The 23,077-nt window shown below is 39.9% G+C and overlaps 1 protein-coding gene across 15 annotated transcripts in view; it reads right to left on the bottom strand.

Moving 5' to 3' along the window:
* Positions 1-23,077, bottom strand: part of zfhx3b (zinc finger homeobox 3b) — a 533,557-nt gene that overhangs the window by 14,169 nt on the left and 496,311 nt on the right. For 14 of the 15 annotated variants that reach the window (XM_057852651.1, XM_057853147.1, XM_057853219.1 and 11 more), the window contains 4 exons: positions 13,512-13,619; positions 3,058-3,194; positions 2,344-2,544; positions 65-188 (listed from right to left, as the gene is read on the bottom strand). In XM_057852651.1, the coding sequence (XP_057708634.1) occupies positions 65-188; positions 2,344-2,544; positions 3,058-3,194; positions 13,512-13,619 (570 nt within the window). The remainder of the gene's footprint in view (positions 1-64; positions 189-2,343; positions 2,545-3,057; positions 3,195-13,511; positions 13,620-23,077) is intronic. The other variant, XM_057853588.1, reaches the window with a different exon arrangement.

Genomic DNA, 23,077 nt, shown 5'->3' with positions numbered 1-23,077 from the left:
TCTTTACATTGTATAATCAAAATTACACCATGTCTTTTGTTCAAGGGAAAAGCCTAATACTTACCAGGGTGTTGCTGTTGTTGCTTGTCCTCAGCGTTGGCAACAGCTTGAGAGGGGTTTTGAGACTCTTTTTCAGGACCAGGAACAGGTATGAACATGCTTTCTGGTAGGACATCTGTTGCTGTAACCTGGGAGATAAAACAAAGATTTTATTATCATCATTTAATTTATATTTTAGAACACCCAAATCATCTAATCTAAGCAGTCATGCTTATGAAACATAATTTATTAGTGTCATATACTGAATCGGACAACACATGAGTACTGACATGTCATTTAAAATGAAAATACTGTTATTGTCCAATTGATGTCTCACACTCTTATCAAGCAGAATTGAGCCAAAGGACAATAACAAAGCAAAATGGTGCAAGACATATATATATATATATATATATATATATATATATATATATATATATATATATATATATATATATATATATATATATATATATACATATATATATATTTTTTTATTTTATTATTAGAAGAAAAATCAGAGCATCCCAAGGTCAGTTTTGAATTGCCCGTCTAATTGGCAAACATAGTTCAAAATGGCCATCATCCAGTCAGACCCAAAATTAATGACTCTAATTTTCATCGCTGCAGTCTTACACAGACTGATAATGAAGCATGAAGTGAGAGGGATGGCTAGGGGATATAAAGAACTATTTGTAACACAAAAAATGATTTGTTTAATTACAAAATTCATATGTAAGATTAAGAAAACAACAGTACTAGTAGCCAAATAGCTGGGGGCATAATTAAACATTTATATCAATTATATGATGAAGTAATAGCATGAGGTTTTAATTAAAATTATGCTCTGAAAAATTAAAAATACCCACATCGGGAATTATAAGTGTACAAAAAGAAGTCCTACAAAGAAGACTTGGGTGGGAACGAACAGCTTGGAGGTGAGATGTGAAGACAATAAGATGATGAAAGGATGGAGGGTAGGAGAGAACTTATCATTATGCATGCTTGGCAAGAAATAAGTCACCTATTTCAGAATTAATTATGCCTTTCTCCTTAGATGAGTGAAAAGGATAAAGTACTTTTCCATCTGCATTCACTAGTTATAAAAAGGTGTTGGCTTTAATGTCTCTCCTATTACAGGTCCTCTGTCATGCTACTCTGTAGTGGTTCAGTACATTACAACATCTATAAAAGAAATAAATATTGCATGCAGTCTACCATACTAATGTGCTTGCCATTTACTTTAGAGATGGGGGGATGAACACGGCCAGGCGGCAATGTATTACTGTGTGATCGTCCGGCCAGCTATTGAGCCGTACAAGATAGAACAGAACAAAGATTTGCTCAGTGATTTACAAGAAAACGGGGCAAATAAAGTTTTATTTCCCCTTTGATGAGCATTATTGGAAGCAAGGAGACTACTTTCAGAAGTGAACAATGCACAAGCACACTGCAGCTGATATAAATCTGACTGCAGGCTTCAGTGTCTCCCCTTTCGTTTCTTTACGGACACTAGTACACTGGTTGGTTAATTAATTACTCAATCATTCAGAAGTCTGATCTGTTCCCAATGAACATCATTATTATTATTATTATTATTTTTTTTTATCTTTCAGGGAATCCTGGATAGGTTGGCAGTCAGCCCCTTTCTTTGTACAAAATGATAAAAATGTGTTTGGAAGTGTCTGGTGCAAGAGGACATGAAAGCATTAAATAAGACATAACTTTGCAATGAACTGCATAACTAGAAATTGTAAGCCAACAACAGTGGGTTCTGACGTCACAAATATTCTCCTAGGTGAATTGATGTACACTAATAATATAAAGTAATTGTAGAACATTCTTCACCCTGCCTTTGGGTCTAGCTTAAGGAAAAACAATGTCAATGCAGCATGCCACCACCATGCTTCACTTTAGGTAGGGTGTTTTTGGTGAAGAGCAGTGGTGGGTTTGCGCAAAACATATCTTTTAGAATTATGGCCGGAGCCTTCAACACGGGCCTCATTTGGTCATAAAAGAATCTTGCAAACACATGTGGGCATGGAGAAAGAATTCTGGTCCAAAAGACCAAAGCTTTTTGAGCCATATTTCCAAAAGGTGTGTTTGGTGCAAACACAGCACTTCACATCAAAAGTAGAAAACAAAAACTTGGCATTTGAACAAGGGTGTGTCAACTATTCATATCCTTTTTACTCCATTATAATCAATTACTCACTTTGAATAACCTAAACACAGTAATAATACCCATACTTTGCTGGCTAAAACTTTGTACTACACTCCTCTGACATCTTACAGCATACTTACTGTGGCGATGAGCTTGTCCACACAGTCGGGTGCGACACTGTGCAGGTGCGTGAGGTGGAACTGCAGGTGGATCTTGTTGTTGAGCATGTCCTGGCAGAGCGGGCAGCGTAACATGGGCTGAACAGAGTGCTGCGTCATCACGTGCATTCTGAGACGATTCAGGTCCGTGTTGGTGAACTTGCAGTAAGGGCACTGGTACATCTGAGTGAAAGTAGATAGAGAAGCAGATGAGAGGGAAGTGTGGGGTGTACTCACGAGGGGTTAATAGGGTGAAATGGCTTTGTGAGAGAAGAGAAGCTGTAGATGAGGAGGGAAGGGTGAGGCGAGCCTTCCCTCAAGCAACCAGATTCCTCTGATCACAGAGAATTGTGTAATAGTGAGAACCACTCACTCTTGGCACCCACTTCAAAGTGCTCTCATCTGTCAAATACCTTATTGATTTTCCACCTTATACACAATTAGTAATGCGACTGCAGTAGAGAAGCAAAAATAATTTTGAGAATAGTTGAAAAGAAAGTCCCAAAGATTAGGAAAATGCTGGGTAAAACTGATACAAAATGTATCCAAAGTAGTTCTTCTTTTAAATGGAGTTAAACTGATAATGAGGGCCAACTAATTGGAAATTAAAAATAAATAAATAAATAAATAAAAAGTTGTACTTCTCGGAAGCGCATGCATGGCTGCTCCTAAAGTTCTGTGATTTGTGGTGCTCACCTGCTCCGCAGCTCGTTTTTCAGCTGCCCGGGGACGCTTTGAGGACTGCGGGCTCTCAGAGGTCTCCGACTGTGACGAGGGCCTTTTGCTAGCAATCGGGGAATCTGACTGGTGCTGTTCCGAATGGCCGGACACTGCTGAGCAGACACACATGCACAGAGGGATAAAGAGGAGACGTCAGGACGAGTTGAAGGCTTGGCAGCACCAGACAGGTCAATCAATATCAGTGAGTGTAAAGAGCTAAAGGGCTGCCTTTCGTAAATGTGCCATATCTACATTTAATGGGAAATGGGCTGTATATCATACACATTTACTTTTTCTTTCACGCTGCTTTTAACGCTGGAGACATAGACAACATCATATATAAATGTTAGTTTGCCGCAGGGTGCAGCTTTAAGTTTCACCCCACCTCATATTTTCAGTCCATGAGTCCTTTAAATCAAGACAGACTACATAAACATCTTGGGCCCCTTAGGTTCACGTCCATGTACGGGCAATCTTGTTCTACGTGTGCATTTGTGTCAAACCAGCTATATGAGGTAATATTGACTTAGAATAACTGCTTCAAAATGATTCCATAGTTTACCATCCTTACATCGAAAAGACTGCCTCTTTTGTTGCCAGAGCTATGGCCATGACTTTATGTGGCCAATACAATACACTACTGGAACAGTCAAAACATCACATTCACTCTGTGTTAGTGGTTTTGTTGCTTAGAATTGTGTAGAAAATGTCATCATACACGCAAATGATTAGTAAAACTATGGTGGGTTAGTCACCATAAACATAGAAGCATTAGTGATGGACTAATGGGATTCTTAGAGGAGAAAAATCACTATTAGTTCACAGAAGCAAAAATCGAGCATGAAACGTTATATATCATTTGAGTACAAATGACAACAATGCAAATTAAAAGTCTTATCTCATGTTGCATGAGGAGGCGCATAGCACTTCTGAACTCCTCGTTGTTAAATGACAGAAAATGGAAGTGGCACAAAGTGAATCATCACACTAAATGCTCAGTTGAGCTGGAGTTTACACAGTAACTGAATTCACTCACAGACAACACAAGGAGAGCTACAAATTCACAGCAGAACATAAGGAGGTTCCTTGCTAGCCACTAACAAGCCTATAAAGAGTTAAAATTGGCCTGATTTGTACAGTCCTAGAAGGGCAAATTGAGAACAGAGGGCACTGGTAGGGGCGGGGTGCTTTGGCGGGGGTCAGGTTAAACGGGGCTGACCACGCTCTCGCTCCAGACATTAAAATGTCACCTCCAATCAGGAGGAGTTGAGCTGATTACCCAGTGGGGAACCAGGCTTTGGACAACGCCGCCTGCTAGATCTCCCAGAGACATTGGGATCAGTCACCAATGCCCTGTTAGGGTCCAGTCACAGCCAATCCCATTAAACACATCCACCTATAAACAATGGGAATGTTAAACAAAAGGGAGACTCCCATTCCTAACTCCAACTGCTAAGTCACGGCACTGTCCTCGCCAAAACCCTATCAAGTCTACTTTGGTACTCCCCACTTTACTAATCTTGTGTGGTAAAATCTATGCCAGGCACAGTTATTTTGTTAGTCAGCATTATTTGCCAAAAACTACAAACTGTTAACTGGAAGCCATTTGAGATGGGATTTCCGGACTTCGGCCAATAGTGAGGTAGGTATATTGAAGGAGAAAAAAAATGGTGCTGGTATTTACAAAAGAAGGAATGAAGTCCAGAATTTCAAGAATATAGTTATATAATAATATATTAATAAAGGAATTGAATTTTGCAGACACCTGAACACGACAATTTGCCATTACACAAAACAAGGTCTCATATGCCTTTGATTAACATGCCATTCAAATTGTTTTAGTGCAAAATATCAGTTACGCAAACAAATGCTTCCTCCAAGCCTCATAATTCTGGTAAATGGTAAATGGACAGTAAGGAAGCAACAGGATATAATCCAAGCAAATTCCATGTTATTTAGTACGAAGAGACTCAGGAGGCTCTGGAGATCTTTGCTGAAGGACCCACAACTGCCTTTCTATCAGGGTGTACCACCCTGAGCGTGAGCGGGAGACACAAGCACCAGAAAGCTTACTTGGACACAGTGTCCCTGGTCACGGTCAATTGTGGTGCCATAAAATGTGATCAGTTAGTTTTCTTTCGGGAATCCTGTAGCCCAACACCAGTACCATGACTAACATTCAACTACTGTATCCTGTTCGTCCTTGTCCAGAAGAGGATGACAATAAATGAGCGTCAAAATGGAGTGGGCAGAGTGATGAAAACAGTTGGATTTCAGTATCCGAGTAGTGTTAGACACACATACAAACCGTATAAACAGGTAGTCACAACCAATGACCGCAACATTGACAACAGATAGAGAATTGAGGTACTATAGGTCTCGCAGATGTTGACAAAAGAGAACAAAAAGATACTTTGGCTTGGTGAAACTCTGTAGGAAAACATAAAAAATAATAATGATTCTTAGAAATATAGTTGATCTTAACTATGGACATTTCGGTTGTTGGGAAGTCAGACACGTTTGTAATGTATTCCTTCCTGTCCTGTATCTCCTGTCGAGTTGTTAGATAGAGAAGGGCAATTTTTAGCAAAGCTCTTCTGACACATTGACAGTGCGGCACCTTGTTTGAAAGCACAAATGTCAGAGGCAGAATGGAATCAATTAGACGATTATTAATTCATGCGCCTTTTTCCATAAACCAGAGGCTTTTGTCCTGTTGAGTCCCTTAAGTGAATTGGACTTTGGCACCTTGTCTCACCTCTCACGTGCCAGCAGTGTATTATTTAGGGAGCGTAGGGACTGTGCAACAGATTCCAAACTTGGCTGAAGCCTTGGTGTGCTTTCAAGGATTGAGGGTGGCAGCTAGACAGAAAGCATCCAGTCACTACTGGAGGATCTGCTGCCGTCAGTCTACTTAGTCCTCAGGGGTCAGTGCAACTCAGGTGAGAAATAAAGTGTGGCTGTCCATTTTTTGAAAAGTTGCTGGTTCTTCTGTCAAGCTGCAGCTGCAACTGTCTCCAGTTACTTCTGTTTGAGCATCTCTGTTTGAGTGTGTAGTACCTTAACAGAGTTATTTGTCAATTTTTATTTTATACAATTACTTCTGTAGAAAATTGGTTAACCATGCTAAATTGTTTTTAGAGAGATGTGCTATTTTAAACACACGTAAAGAGACACTGCAGGAGTGCATTCAGCCGGTGATGCCTTAAGCGACACAGCAGGGCAAGCCCCACCTCTTTAGGAAATGGGGGCCTTCTATTGGCCAGGTAGCAGAAATAAAGGTATCGGGGGTATATAAACAAAGTTTGGGTGGGGTACGTGCTCCTCTCTTCTCTTCACCACTCCTGAGAATGATACAACTGTTTGATTAGGGTTTATCAGGACACATGAGATTTCTGTGTGAATAAAGCCTCCACTTGTTCAACTAGAACGATCGTGCACTCTGTTTTCATTTCTACATCACTTCATCTTGGCGACCGGTTGGAGAGTCTCCAAGAAACCACAATAGGCTCCACAAAAATTAATAAAAAGTGAATTACTTGAAAGTAAAAATTTGGACTAGGCAAAAGTGTGTCCCAAAGGTAACGACCGTTTGTTCGCTCATTTTGAAGTTTAGTGGATGTTTGTGTTTTGCTACGAAGATTTATACAACAACAACGGTATTACAGCTAATTACGACAACAGATAGTCTGTTATTGTTATTTATTTATTTATAAACACAATTTCTAACTGCTGAACATGCCTCAACATGTCATGATGCCCACAAATCTCTATGGTTAAACAAATGGTTGGATTTGGTGAATAAGGTCACGAACTACAATAGCACCGAATATAGCTGTATAAAGCGTACAATGAAAAAGGAGGACAATGACTGTACATAACCCCAAACAACCGCAATTGATCCCAGGTTCGCACAAGAGACCCTGAATCAGTTCAGAATGCGATCTTTTGAAGAGACCTTTACTCAACATTTCTTACTAATTAGTATTGAGATGAGTCAACTTCCATTGTAGCACAAGTCCTTCGCTCTTTTTAATATCTGAATAATAACTGGGTATTTAATTTTCTTTTCTATCATATTTTTGCGACAGCGGATGTCTGGAGAGAGAGAGAGAAAACAAGGTGCGATTATCGACCAGAAATATAAAATGAAAATATAAGAAGTGCTTTTGAATGAAACAATTTGCTATAATGTATCACACTCAGTTCTTTTATCCAAACAAAACGACACACTTAATGGTAAAAGCAAGGGCAATTTCTTCATGACTAAGCGCATGGTCTAGCAGTGGGCGAAATGAACATTATGACATGCAGAGGGGCTATTAATTAGCTGGCTCGTTATTCATCAGGCTGAGTGAACAACAAGATGACGTGGCGTTCACCTTTACAGGACACACAACTGGAGCAGGGCCATTAGACAGCCTGTGCTACAACTCGTAAACACCGAGCTTTCAGGGGCTTGGCTCACAAACAAGGACAATTTACGGCCTATTATCTTCAAAGACAAAGGGAATTATAATTTGAAGGATGACAAGCAACCAGAGGATGCATTATGAATATGTAAACATTTTTATATTGCTTCGTCTCCTGATTTGTCAGACTACTTTGACTTTAACTGCAATCAGAAAGCCTGGTTGCACAATTTAAAAAAAAAAAAAAAAAGCCTCCTCTCAATTCAATAGGAAGAAAGCACAAGCAGGTAAACAGCTCATACTTGTGCGCCGTTATATGCAAAACAAAGCGCAATATTTGTTTTATGCAGAGTGAGCACAGCCTGCAATGCCTCAGTGGCGTATCTAGGGGATGCTAATTACCATGTTCATTATTCTGCCAAAATGCAGCAGCTTTTGCATTGCTTCAGAATCACACCTGGACACGCAAACCGCACATGGCTGCGTAACAGGTGTGCCAAACAGGAGACCCATGTATTAAAACTGTCACACTGGTCGATTTGGGACTGAAAATAATCGTTCCTGCAAAGTGTTTGTTGCTCTGTTAACAGCACTCTTTTGCACCGGTAAGAATTAAACACTAACAAACTTAAAATTTATAACACATTGATAAACGTGATAAAGTGGGAAAAACATTGTTGAGCTAATTGCATAACATTAAAATTGTGTCCTGAATAAACACTAACATTTTGGACAATGGGATCAGCACTCAAGTGCCCAAGTTAACATTTTACAGACACTAGGAGCATCATCAGCATTGGCACATGTGTACACATTTGAGTGACTTGTTTTCAGTTACTGCTGTCATTTGCTTTTGTCTTGTAAAAACGTCGGACTGCATTTTGTACAAGACAAATTATAATGTGCTTCACATGTGGGGGAAATTCAACTTATGGATTTCCAGGAATAAAACAATTAAATGTTAACTGTGTCAGAAATCCATCCACTTCAGTTTATTATAAATACTGTAAGTCCCAAAATGTGCAGTGGGTCTTTTTGCATTAGGCCACCGCTCATCTTCTCAGGTAGGTGTGAGGAGAGGGCTTATAGCTGGCCCACATACGAGTATATACATATTTCATAACTAGCTCTGAAGGATGGCCCCTTGAAAAACAATGATACCAAATTTATGGGTTTTCCAAGATGCAAGCCTTCACCCTGCTTAGCTAAATGCTAACAAACAATGCAATTGAATAGCATCCATGTCGAAGAAAGGCTGACATTAATACCAATTTCTGCTGAGTTCCTGAGACTGTATACCACATATGTCTGTGTTCTATAGGCACACACAGTAGAAGGAGCAGCACAATATCCATTGAACTGAAACAATGAACTGAAACAAATGTTGCAAAAACGGTTTGATTGTTTACATTCTATTTAATGACTACATGTTTGGAAAATCTGGAATAATAGCGTTTCCATTTATGTCATTGCGGAAGCAGGATTTGAGATACAACTATAATTGTATTGAGTTATGAGCAAACTTGTACATCAAGACAAAATTGCACATACTCAGTGGACTTTTAAAGCTCATATTTGACTGACACGGATGCCTTAAAGTGCCTGTGACACGAAAAAGCATGTTTATTTCATAATACACGCGGTATTTTATGCCCCTGAATGATACGGGCCGCTTGGATGTGTGTGGAAGCGATCGCTATTTTTATTTTGTTTTTTGAATCCCGCGCCATGAAAATGAGTGACTTCCGGCTTCGGTCTTGCATTGAGGAGGAGGGCGCTGTGACGTGTACGGTAGAAGACGTCCTCTTCACGCTACAGTGTACTGTTGTGTATGAGGACGAAGGATTCAGCTGATTTTGTGGATTAATACGTTTATTTTTCGCATCACGCCAGCCAAACGGCTGCAGAAAAATTATTCTGTATGGGGGAGAGGCGTATGCGCCTTTTTGGAGTTTCAAAAGGTTCCCATTCACCGTGGATATTTACTGTGGGACCATTGGACTTACGAGGAAGTGAGTAAACATCTTGTTTTGTATTACTGTATGTCAAATACGAATACAGCGATTACAAAGTAAAGACTACAAACTTCCTTTAAATGAAGGACTACTTACGTTTGATCATTGATAGGCATGTAAAAAGCTCTCCTAATGCTCATTAGCAGCAGCACGTTAGCTGCACAACAAATCCAGCCACCCTCCTCCGGGGAACGAACTTTAAATTGCTCTCTGGGTCGTCATGTCAAATAATCCAGGATAGATATGTGTGATTTTCCACTTCGAAGACTTTGAAACATCACTCGGTTCGGGTTAGCATGTCGGCTAGCTGTCACGGCTTCTGGTTTGTTTACATTCTCCGAAGCCGGGGAAGGGAAATGACATATGTCCGATTTAGGTGTCATAAAATATCGTTCGGGAGGTGCGACAGTAAAGGTGAAGTCGACATTTTTGACCATTATGGAGTAATTTTGCCATGTCGTCCTGAATAAATGCATTTTTATTATTTCATATTCCATTCAGCACAAGACTGTTATTTGTCATGACCATGCCATTTATTTAGCAATTGGGGAAAATACTTGGATAAAAAGAATATCCTGTAAAAATAATTGAAGTAAAGAGACAGAAACAATTAAATTTTGCCGCTCTCTTCGTCGCGCTTTCCTCGTTGTGAATAGTTCCCCCTCGACGGGCTGACTGGTCCTTCTCAAGCTATTTATATAGCTATTGGGGAAAAATACTTGGATAAAAAGAATATCCTGTAAAATTATTGGAGTAGAGAGACTGAAACAATGACATTTTGCGGCTCTCTTCGTCGCGTTTTCCTCGTTCTGAATAATTCCCCCTCAATGGGCTGAATAGTAAAACCGATGAGCCCAGTCTACCGCTGACGTCATCCACCTGTTGGGGACGCTAAAGCCCTATAATGGTAGGCGTGGCTAACCGGCAGATTAAAAGACTAATTTCTCGTCATCTGTGCTTTTCTAAATTGTTGTATATAGTCGAATCGTCTCAAAATATGATTCTAATTCACACAATAATCCCATTTAAGACTTTTTTTCTTGTGTCATATGCTCTTTAATGCTTTAATGTATGCTATGCAGTAGTACATCTAGCAAACTGCCACCACAATAATAAACAAACATTCTCAACAAAAATTGTCACACAGCTATCATTAGATCTCATTAGATGGCATAGGCATACCTACTGAAGTGACCGCTGAGGGTGAATTCACGTCTAGCACGTTGATCACAGAAATCAGCAACGTGTCTCCTGTTTTTGGAGAATATGACGTTTACACGTGTCTGCATGCCTACACCGAGCGCATAAAGGCATCATCTTTGCGATAAACGCAACTAAATAATGAAGGCATCTTTCAAAATAAAATGACATCCTGGAAACATCTGCATTTTACACCCACTTCTGATGTACTTTTAAATAATTTTAATGAACAGCGAAGAGATGCAGAACAAGAAAGGGAAAATGAGATTGACGGTGGCTTTGTGCCTTTCTTCTGTGCCGGCTAATGTCGCCTGTGTGACAGTGACTGTCATTTGTAAGGGAACAATTGCGCCCTGCTCCAGCAGCTACATGACAATGATGAGAAGGAACACTTCAGTAGTTGTAAGGGGTGAACTTGAAGGAAAAAAAAAACTCAAACAGTTGGGTGCCAAAGCACCTTTTAGATAACTAACAGCATGGCCAAGACACTTCGTGGCCGTATTATAACCTGCACAACATCTGTGTGCCGCCTGTGTAAACATCATCAGACCAAACAAAGCACTCCTCTGTTTACCGCATCAACCAGCGGACCCGACTTGCTCAAAATACGCTTTTTTGCCCTTGCTTTCAATGGCCGTTGTGTTCATCAGTTGCACACCTGAAAAGTTTTAAGCACAAACAGGGACTCTTCCATTAAAACTACAGCTGTCTGCCTTTTGCTGACAACACTGCACCCCAACCTCTCCACCCACCTTTTTTCCCCTGACATCAAACACAACCTCAGACCCGGTTCCCTAATGCACATGCTATTTTTAACTAAGCGTTTCTAATAAGCTGCTGGGAAGCTGTAAATTTTTCATATGCAAGCACATATTTCGTTTGTGAAAACACAGAAACACACTTATTTGGTGATTAGCGACTGACAGAGGGGAGGAAAAGAAGCCAATGCACTTGTATCAAATTGCATGCCTTTCAAAAAAGAAAGAATCCTAATGCGAGGAGTCGTCTTCCTGCGCACCACAGGTATGAGTGAATTATTAATCGGCCGGCTCATTTTAATGCTTTTTAAAGTGCTTTATTTTGATGTGCTAAAACATACTTTTAGCCATATTCAGTCAGGCATGCATATCATTATTTCTCCCATCAAAGAAGAGTGTCACCCTTTCAAAGAGCACAAACAACTCAGCCTCATTTAAAATAGAAAGTTCGAATATCAAAGATATTTTGAAAAGACCGGGCTTCAAACGCTGATGAAGTTTTTCTTTTCTTTTTGTTATTTTTCAGCACTTTATTAGGGGGAAAAGAGGGTATGCAAAAGGTCTGAATTATTTTCCAGCTATTAACCTAACGAGTGTAAATCAAAACAGCCTGCAGCCACACAAAAGACTACACAAGTGAGCAGAATCTACCCAAGCCTGTTATAGTGTTGAGTGCCACCACGATCACAACCCTCCTGTCATTAATAATGCACCTGCATTGGCAGTATTGGGTAGATGACAGTGGACAATGTGCCCAAACATATTGGGGCAGTTGGCTATAAAACAGCAGGAAGTGAGAATGGGAAAATATATCCTACTTGCAGGGAAGAGATGCTGTACCATAGTGAGGGCACAATCTTTGTTCTATATCAAGAGTCAGCAATTATGTTGACACATTTTTTTCTGACATTTCAATCATGAGCAGGAATTTGATTTTCATTACACCTTAAAAAAAAAATGTTGGTAAAATTTGACATTTGAAGTCCCCCAATTTCACCAGAACCTTAAAGTTTTGATGGAAAACTGGGAAAAATCAAGTTATCAATTAAAACTAAATATTTTAAGTTTTCAATTAAGTACAGTAGTTTTAACTCAACACGTGAAGTAGTGGTTCGTTCAGTAGTTAGAACTTGACATTTTAAATTCACAATATTCACTTGATACTCCGATTAAGGAATACTGAAAAGAGTTACTTAAGATAATTTAAAAATATGAGTTCTGTCTACTTAAAATCCTAAATCCGGGTGACTTATAGCAAGTTTCGTTTTTTTTTTTTTTTTTTTGGAATTTAGGAAGGTTGTTTATGTTTCCTCAGTTTAAATGTTATAAATATTAATATGCCATAATTACTGTGTGGTCAATGTAAAAACAGTTCTTGACTGTTAAAAACAGTTCTTAACTGTTTTTAATGCAACTCTGATTTGTTTTTAATCAGAGTTGTCTCTGTTTTTAAAGCAACTCTGATTTGTCTGTCATTGTCAATGGCAACCAATGAGTTAAAAAAAATGAGTTAAAAAAAACAACAACCAGACCAATAATAATAATAAACCAAACTCAAACCTAAAAAAAAACTAAATCGGCTTACTCATAGCTTAATACACCAGCCTTGTGAAAAAGTTTCAAAAGTAGAAAAGCAGGATTATAATTGCCCAGTGATATTCAACACAAATAACGCAACCAATAAAACAACCCCAACTAATGCTCCCTCAAGTCATCTGTCTCTACAAGTGTCCTCGGCCACAACACGGCATGCCTCACACAGAAACCCTCCTGATGGGATGGTGTCCAAGTGAAGTGTGTGCTCTTGCTTCGGTGTGTAAGGGGGCGGAGCTAAACACACACGTGCTACAACTAGCACCAACAGTACACTTGCCCCGAAAGGACGAGCTGTGATTGCAACTGCTCTCACTATGTTGTTAAAATATGGTTCAGTTGAACAAAAGGCCTTATGTTCAGCACTATTCAGGAGCGGGGCCCCCCGTGTTTCCCACCCGCAGCGCCCCTGCCCGCCCAATATGTGTGCGTTTTGTAAATATTGGCCTTACCTGTCCCTTTGGTGAGCTCCTTCTCCCCCCCACTTTCTCTGTCTTTGGTTTGGTCCTCCTGGTCTGTGGTGGTCTCACTAGCAGCCTCCACATCCTCACTCAGCTCTCCTGAAGGGGGAGGGAGAACGGGAAATGTAAATCACCAAGCCATCAGAATTGGTGGAAGCACTTAAAGGGACGGCAGCATTTTGCTTCTATAGGAGCTCGCAACAATTACATTTGCTGACACACGCTTACGAGGTTTGCAAACAAAGAGGACACATCTGCTGCCTGCTTTCACGCTTCTGCCTCCACTGGAAATATATTGAAAGAGAAAAAGATATATATTTCCATTTCTACAGTGATGTGGTTTTACATTACGTGGTCAACTTAGCTTTATTTTAAAAGTGCAAGAGACAGACCAAAATACACTGTTGTAATCTGGGTGTATAGATTGATGGGGAAAAGAAAAATCATACATATTTAAAACCTTCAAGAGGCAAAACTCCTTTTATTTCATTCCAAGTCAAAGGCAGAAATCCCTTGTCACCATCTTAAAAGCCTCCGCTCGATATATCAGCCCATTTAGGCGGCGTCGAAGTCCAAACAATAGATATCCAATAATGACGTTTGTAAGTAACACACAGAGGAAAAGATAACGAAAACAGATAATAAAAAGGCCATCAATCACCTTTATTTCCCTCCAGTGCCCCTTGAACATCCCCTTAGCCTGTAAAGTTTGTTTAAAAGTAGCGGGACCCCGCATGCAACGGCATTGATCCCAAAACACTAAACTAGGCCGCGTGGTCAATAGGCCTTATCAGTTATTACACAAGTCAGCTAATTCTCAGCAAATGTGCTTAAATGCTCTTTAGAAAATGCTTTCATGCTGAGGTCCCGACACTACGAGCTATTGACGTATTGACGGCGTTACAACAGCCGTACTGAAATATCCTGTTCAAGTATTCAGCCCCGCAGCCATCACATGGCCAGCCCGACTGAGCTCGCCACATGACTACCCGCAGCAAAAACCACTTTTATGATGTTACATTATCCCCGACATTTGCTGTTTATCCTTTCAGTGGTCTAACACGACGCGCACACGTGAAGATAGGACGTCATGGAAGCTTTGTGAACAAATCGAACTGCCGAAAGGAGTGCAATGGATGGCCCTTGTATGACAATGGAGGAAACTTGCTCTGAAGTTTTTATATTAGCCTTTTTGTACTTGTGCTTATGTTTTATGTGGTGCACATTATGGTGAAGCTTTGAATCTCGTTACAAGAACAATAAAGCCTTTCTATTCTATTTGATTCTATTCTATGAATGGTAGTATCACTTTGATATAAATTAAAATATGTTTACAAATTAAAATAAACACTAAATAAAAAATACCTATTATAAATCCAGAACAAAGATATCAGGAGGGGTTTAAGAAACACATTAAAGAGTGAGATATGTTTTAGGGGGTTCACACTTTTGAGTGTATTGTCTGCCAGTTAGATTGCTAAATAAACCCAAATTAATGATGCATAATAACAATAGCCAAATAAGCACATTTGAAACTGATATTTTTAAAAAATTGTTAAGGATAAAATAAATGTATACACAGTTAACATTGCACTTCTTCTATCATGACTTAAAAAAAACATAGCAAATTGCTTCCAGTACTAATTAAGCTATTAAATTTGTTAATTTATTCGTAATGCAGTGTTAGGATAACAATAAAATAGAAAAAACATTTTATGTAGAGCAGTGGCGGTTTGGGCCGGAGAGCAGCATGCGTGACCAATGACTGACATATCGTAAGTCACGCTTAACAACCTGAAAGGTTGTTTTTTTCAGACGTGGTGGTTTCTTGTATTTCAAGTAAGACGGCAGGTATTTTCTCACCAACGACACATTTTATGTACTACTACTGTCAAGTTTTTTTTCCTAACAAAAATCCAAAAGAATACTTTTCCCATTTATTTTGTCCAATGTTACTTTTATGTTACCAAAACAAACCATCAAATCTACCCAGTGCAGCCTATCCCCAGCTGGGGAGCCAGCTCTTAAATAGTCCTTCACAACAAGACATCCTCAATTTTACTGGAATTATGATACTGCACAGCTGCACGAGTACTAAGATTACAAAATAATCCCCAGGTACATTTTTTAAGGGGGTGGGGAGTACTATTTTGTTCCACTGTGACACTTGTAGTGGGACTAATTCCCCCTTCTACATTATTACAGACTTCACACACAGTATGTTATGCTTTACATAGACATCTGATGCACTAATGCCTGTCAGTTTCCCTTTAGACTTCCTGTACATAATGCCCACATGATACATTTTCCCCTTTGTGTTTTGAATACATACACTGGCCAGCCACAACATGATCAATTCAGCCAGTAGTTGGTTTTAACTGATATTAACACAAAGGTTACAATATTAGAAACAATTTTCTTTTCATTGTAAAGTTGCAATTTTCTGGGGTCCCTCCAATATAGACAAACTTGTTGTCCAAGCAACCCAGAGTAAGAGCCCTTTTAAAAATTTATTTAAATCCAGGAGCAGCTTTTTATCTAAGTATATGTATATTTAAAATAGTCTCAACTCTAGTCTAAAATACATAAATAAATAAAAGCCATGCAAAACACAATTAATGAAAGGTCAAAAGTGGCCTAAGAGTAAAGACGCCAAATGAACAAAACAGTTTATAAAAAAACAGCTCTAGAACACTTCAGACAGCAACACTCCAAGGCATGGCAGCAGGCCATTTGTAACCCAAATTTGGGATATGCAAAGACCAATAGCCTGAAGGATGTCTCCTAATTAATTGTCTTCATTAACCATCCTAATACAACGATATGAAGCACTTCCATTAATCTAATCATGCAGGCTGAATAAACTCTCGGCTGACACACACATTACACCCATTTGTTCCAAGCAGACGAGGATCAGATTTGCTCTGCCACTCACTCAGTAAGGACAGTCCACATCAGCCACACACAAACCTACACACCCTAGACATCTAGCAGCTTTCCTTCCCTCTTGTGTGTGTGTGTAACACGGTGAGTGCAGGGGCCTCATCAGGCCCATAGATGTCACTCTTTACAAGCCGGGAGAACTCACACACACATTAATGAGGTGCACAAGAGGGAGGGGGAGCCAACAAAAAGAGAGAGAGAGACAGAGGATTAGAGAAGAGAACAGGAGTGTAGAAAAAAACGGAAGAAATATTTGGAGATGACAAAAGCAGATGCTATGCAAAGGACGTCCGGTGAAGATGAGACTGAAACAAAAAAACAATATTACCTTCATGATGAGCAGGAACAGCCTTGGTTTCCCCCAGCCACCCACACACACACATAGGAGCAGTGATTACACTGACGCTAATCAGACTGACAAGCACAAACGTCCCTAATAAATAATTGATGGTAACCACTGCACTTTCCAGTATTCCTTCCCAGACTGTGGAGAAGAAGAGCAGCAAGTAATAATAGTCAGTCTGAATATCTTTCACTAGGTCAGGCTCCTCCCTCCATGCTCGCTTGTGATGGCGGCTGACTTTCTTGAAAGAGCAGTCGCCGTCCTACCTGAGAGGGGCTTCCTCAAAACACTCTGCCTACATTTACAAAAGGCCAGACGGGGGCCTCATTCTCATCGCTCTCGTTTTAACCAGGTGTCACCCGACTGCTGTGTAACTCTGAGGTGAACTTCCACTGCTTTATCCAGGCCTCGACATATTCCTTTTTTTTTTCTTTTAGCTCTGCACTGTCGCATAAAAAGCGATCTTATTTCACAGTTCATAGAGCCTCTCTCTCTTTTTTTTAATCCCCCTTTTGCACCCCCCTAAATCACTCCATGACGCCTGCACCCCTTTCCTCGTATCAAAGTTGTCCTGACTCTGGACTGGAGGGTGCAAAATGGAAGTGACAGGAGGGGCACCGCAGGACAATGAGACACAGGAGCCGTGCTGAGGGCTTTCATGCATTGTCCTCATATCAGCACCTCTGCACCCCACATATGCAACATGACCACCCCTCCCAACATGCATCCAATCAAAAGCCCACACTCTCTGACACACACTCCTAAACTGTTCAAGTTCTCCCTGTATGGCCAAGTTACATCGTACGTTTCCCCATTATGTAAGATAAACTTACACACAACTCTAGATCATCCTTCATTTGTCATTTTACCGAATAATTGTGAGACAGATTAGAAAAGGTCTTTAGTCCTTTCCCAATACAAAGCATGGTGTTTGAATGAGGTAGTGTTGATGAACCTGAGAGACACGACCCATGAAAAACCTTTACGACAATCTACAGACAAAGTGTTGCTGCAGAACTCCACATTTTCACTTACTGTAAGTGTCCCAATATTTTAGGCTATAGAGTAAAGATGCAGGAATTCAACATTAAAGTAACTCAGATTTGCGGATACACAGTGCTCCCTGTCTCCCACACATTTTCACAGAAAGGAAAGAAGCTACCTCAGTGCTGCTGGTCAATGTTACGTGTTAGATTCCTGACCTGTCTATTGAGGGGGGGGGCACGACACATGCAGGCAGGCAGGCATCTCCCTCTTGCTGCTGGCCCTGCTGTGACCTCAGGATCTAAATGTGAATGAATACTTTGTGTCTCCATGGGGCTGAGGGCGAGTGTAGGGGAGGGAGGAGCCTTGCAAGATGGAGGAGGGGTACGAGGGTTAGGGCAGCTAATAACTAAAACAACTTTAAAGGGCAAGTTAATCACAAACAGCAGCCATGGCTCACACCGACCCCCCCAACTGCTCATCACACACGAGCCCTACAAGTCTTCCATCCTAAACTTGTCACATTCACCCCCACATGTATAGTACCATTTTAAAGCAAGAAAACCTTTAGAGTTTGCCATAACATCAATATTTAATTTGTCTCTCTGTTGTGTGTGACTCTTCTAATGGCAGACAGTACAGACACAAATGAAGATTTTCAAAACTACAGTAAGTTACTCAGTAAACTACTGATTTTTGCAGAGGATAAAGAATACATGCCTCTGAGTGCATTACCTAAATGTGTTGCATTACCGTTTACTTAAATGCTCATTGCTCAAACAACTGCAACCCTGCAGCATAAATGTAGTTGCTCTTCTTTAGCCAGTTTGTGTAATGTTTCCCATTACGTGTTAGCATTAAGCTTTTTGGGAAAAAAGCCGACCGATCGGGTCCGATCACGTCATTTTCAAAGTATCGGAATCGGCAAAAAAATATCGGCCATGCCTTTTTTTTTTAATATATATTTTTTTAAATTAAATCGTTTTCTAATTGTATTTAACGTTACAGACATAATATGTTACACTCATCCAGAGTCTTTAGTTTAGGCTTAAAGGTAGGGTTATCAAATTTATCCTAATAATGGCTGTAATTAATTAAAAAAAAAAAAAGTATCACGTTAAAATATTTAATGCAATTTAATGCATGCGCTGCAGGACCCACTCACGCATTGTTGCGCTCAATCTGTAATGGCGACGTTTTACCTATATAGAGAGGTAAAAGGCAGCGTAAAATGAGTAGAATGAATTTTGGCAGCCTTTGGAGCCTTTTTTTAATTGGCTAAAGCCTTACCATCCCTCTCCCTATGATTAGAAATATCATGAGAAGCAATGTGGGGAAGCAAGGTAGCAATTGATCTTTTTCTTAACACCTTAAGTTATTTCCCAACGCTGAGAAGATATATCAATTGGTAGCACTACGCACGGTCATGGTTCCACTTCCCGTCATGCATTTGGGCATGCCTACAGTATCATTTACTGAAAGCTCAACAAATACACTAGATGGCAATATTTAGTCACAATATACAAAGTCACAAGTCTTTCTATCCGTGGATCCCTCTCACAGAAAGAATGTAAATGCCATCTGGAGGATTTATTGTCATAGTAAACAAATACAGTACATATGTACTGGATGTTGAATGTATATATTCGTCCGAGTTTTATTCCTTTTTTTCTTAATGCATTGCCAAAATGTACATGATCGGGAAAAATTATCGGGAATGATTGGAATTGACCCTGCCTACTGCCCCGAGTTAGCTGGGATAGGCTCCAGCACCTCCGCGACCCTCGTGAGGAAAAGCGGCATGGAATGAACGAATGATTGGAATTGAATCGGGAGCAAAAAAAAGCAATCAGATCGGGAAATATCGGGATCGGCAGATACTCAAACTAAAACAATCGGGATCGGATCGGGAGCAAAAAAACATGATCGGAACAACCCTAATATATATTATAGCTGTTTCAGTGATGCTTAACAGCTACACAACAAGCATTTTCATATTAAATAATTTCATGAGGTAAAGGTCTTTGTTTTTTTTTTTTTTTTTTCAAATTCAGTGTTGTCATTTTTTTTCCTAACTTAATTTGATAACAAACATTGTTCATGATCAAACTGCTATTGGTTGTGAAGTGAGTTGAGTTCACTACCGCCAACTACCAACTGGTATATCAAATACATGCAAACAAGTCAAAGGAAAAGCGACATCTCGTTAAAAAAAAAAAAAAAAAAAAAAAAAAAAAAAAAAAACATCAATCAGAACACTCTTATCTCAAAGCGGCAGTGCATTTCTATAAATGAAGAGCTGTTCTATAACACCCACCAAGCAAGATGAATTAGATATTTTCCCCTAAAGTGGTGTCTCTCGTGGGAAATATCGCTAATTAGAAATAGTTCACCATAATGGCATGTTTACATACATTACAAAAAAAAAAAAAAAAGTGAGTGGCGCTCTACTTCTCTTTGTGTTGAGTGATGAAGAAGGATCTAGGTTAATGTGGCTGCACAGGGAGTGAACATTCAGGGACTGCTCACTCTTCTGCCCTGCCACACACATGCACGCGCACAAGACTGTGAATTTCTTGAATGTCCGCTTACTAACAAATATTACGTCCACAATGGGTGACGCGGGCTGCACTTTTGCCTGCTGGAAGATGGGGACTAAAAGCCTACATGGGGGCAAAAGCATCACTGGGCACTACTCTTCCATCTAGTGTGCCCGAGGGACAATGTCCCGCACAAAGGGTCATTCTGGCTCCATGCCACCCCTCCCATGCATGTTTGCGGTCACTCTCTTTAGTTTCCTCTTAAATCACCCTCCTTTTATTAATGCATCTTTTTCCCCTTCTCCCTCTCGTTCACACTACAATGCCTTCACCTATTTGCAGCTATTCAATAGGAGCTCACAGAATTGGTGGGAGGGTGGAAAGGGTGTCTGAGAAGAAGAAAAAAAGCCGCTGTCATGAAGGGCAATCACATCAAGTCTGAAATATTCACCAGTGGCTTGGAAAATGCGATGGTACAGTTATGACAGGCGAACAGGCCACTCTCCCCACAGTCAACCCCCCGCCCACCAGCCTGCCCTCCCAATTCAGGGCAGAAGCACGGTGGACACTCTGAATATGTATAGCCTGGAAAATGTATTGATTTTTCATTTGGCAACAACTAAAAAAAAGGGACACACTCATGCACAAAATTCATCTAACCTGAAACTGTCACAACTCTTTTGTTCATATCTCATCTCTCCTGATGTTTGGCTTTTGCCACAAACTCTCTTTAATTACCAGGTAGAGCCCGCTTCAGAGCCTCCCCTCCACTGAGACACAGCCACACACAGCCTGCTGGGCTTAACAAGACAGCCCACATCTATTATATATGACATACACCCAGCAGCTTTTGTCTCATATCTGACTAATAAGCACGCCGAATATGACTATACCCACTGTTTGTTTTGCTATTATACACAAAATATACTTGCTTACGCGGGGGGAAAACTTGACAATTAAAAGTATAGACTGCTGTGAAGAAAGTCACACTTTTAATGTTCTGTACTGTGTTCATTGAACACAGACACAAATAATGACTGTAATATGACAAAATTAACAGTACATACAGTGAAGTCTCCATATTGTTGACCAAATAGCACTTTTGTATGAATATAAATGTGTGCTCTGCTCACCACATGTGTACCAGCATGAGAGTAAAAAAAAAAAAAAAAAATACCAATTTCAAATTTTATCCATTCTTGGACAGCTAAGCGCATATCATCATTTGAAGGATGTCAAGTTAAAACTTTGAGAATTGGGAGAAGAGTAATCTCATTCAAGGTATCATTAAGGCTGTGATGTTTCCCTAGGACCACATTCCAAAAACAAAAGTACACATGAATGGTTGTTTGTCTCTATGTGTACTGTAATTGACAAGTGAACGGTCCAGTGTCTGTCCTGCCTGTTGCCTGTAGACAGCTGGGATTAGCGCTAACACACCTTTGAACCTAGTGTGAAGAAGCTGTGAAAAAAAATGGATCGATTGATGACAGAAATGACAATTTGAATATTTATCAAGTAGTTTCTGGTAGAATTGCCATTTTCAATTTAATTCAATTTACACTTTTCTCAAACAGTCCTGATTCCTTGCCACTGACAACGACAGACGTCCATTCTATTTGAACTGTAAGGGCTGGCAATTTAATGCCTGCCAATGAGATAACAAACGTGAACTCCACAAGTTTGTAGGGTTCGTATGTGCAGATTCGTGCGTATGTGCTCATTAACAGGTGCTTATCTGTTTATCTGCACTTTTAGGCACCACAGACCAATACGGTGGACTTGCACTGACTGAAAAAAGATCTCTACTTGTCGATTTATTGAATGCGCAATTTGCATATCTTTGTAGTACATCCATCTGTCGGTGGACTGTTGTGTGGAGGTATTAGCGCAGAAAATCAATGTTGCCATGGCGGGACGTGTGTAAAGCGCTCAACCCAGGGCTTTAGGTGTCCGTTTCGCAGCTCTCACACCGAGTTGAGTTCTCAGCGTAACGGCAAGCCATTCAGTATTTGTAAACTTGAAGTAAACAAGTTTCTTATTATGCCTGTCCACAGTGGGCTGCTTTGCCATCCTCCACTATGGTCATCGCGCCGCCTGCCTTATCTGCAGCCGTGGGCCTGACGGGTTGTTTGTTTATGGCAGCATACGCTGAGATAAAAGAGACTCAGCTGAGTTATGAATATCAATTTTTCCAATCAATTTCATTTAAAATATAGGGCATCGTTGATGCGTGTTTTTCTCTCCTAACTTTAACAACTTGCTAAATCAAGATTTTCAATGATACAAGGGAAGGAGAAATGGAGAGTGGGAATTTAACTTTTTTCTTTGCCAAGGAACATTTTCATATCTGCTTATTAGGAGTGGAAAACCGATGAATAACCACAGCATGAAAAAATGCAATTCTATAACAAAAAGAAAATAAGAATAGAGAAGTTGTAATGAGCATGTTAATATGAATGAACATTTTATATTAATGCACCATTTAATACTTGTCCTTTTGCTAATCCTATTTGTCGTAATGCTTTTTGTAAATGTTTACCATGTATCATTGTTTTAAAATAAGGAAATCTGTATGAAAATAAACTTATAAAAACATGCAGTAATGACAGAACTAAATAGAATATACACTTCTTACAAACTGGTGGCAGAATAATGTAGACATGCTGTACCGATACAGTATACATGCATACAGCCTTAACTCCTGCGTAGACTGCCATTATGTTAGTTGTTTTTTTGCACATAAG

This window comes from Corythoichthys intestinalis, chromosome 1, assembly GCF_030265065.1.
Source record: "Corythoichthys intestinalis isolate RoL2023-P3 chromosome 1, ASM3026506v1, whole genome shotgun sequence".
NCBI classification, from domain to species: domain Eukaryota; kingdom Metazoa; phylum Chordata; class Actinopteri; order Syngnathiformes; family Syngnathidae; genus Corythoichthys; species Corythoichthys intestinalis.
The sequence above is the reverse complement of the archived record's forward strand: the minus strand, read 5'-3'. Positions and strand labels throughout refer to the sequence as shown.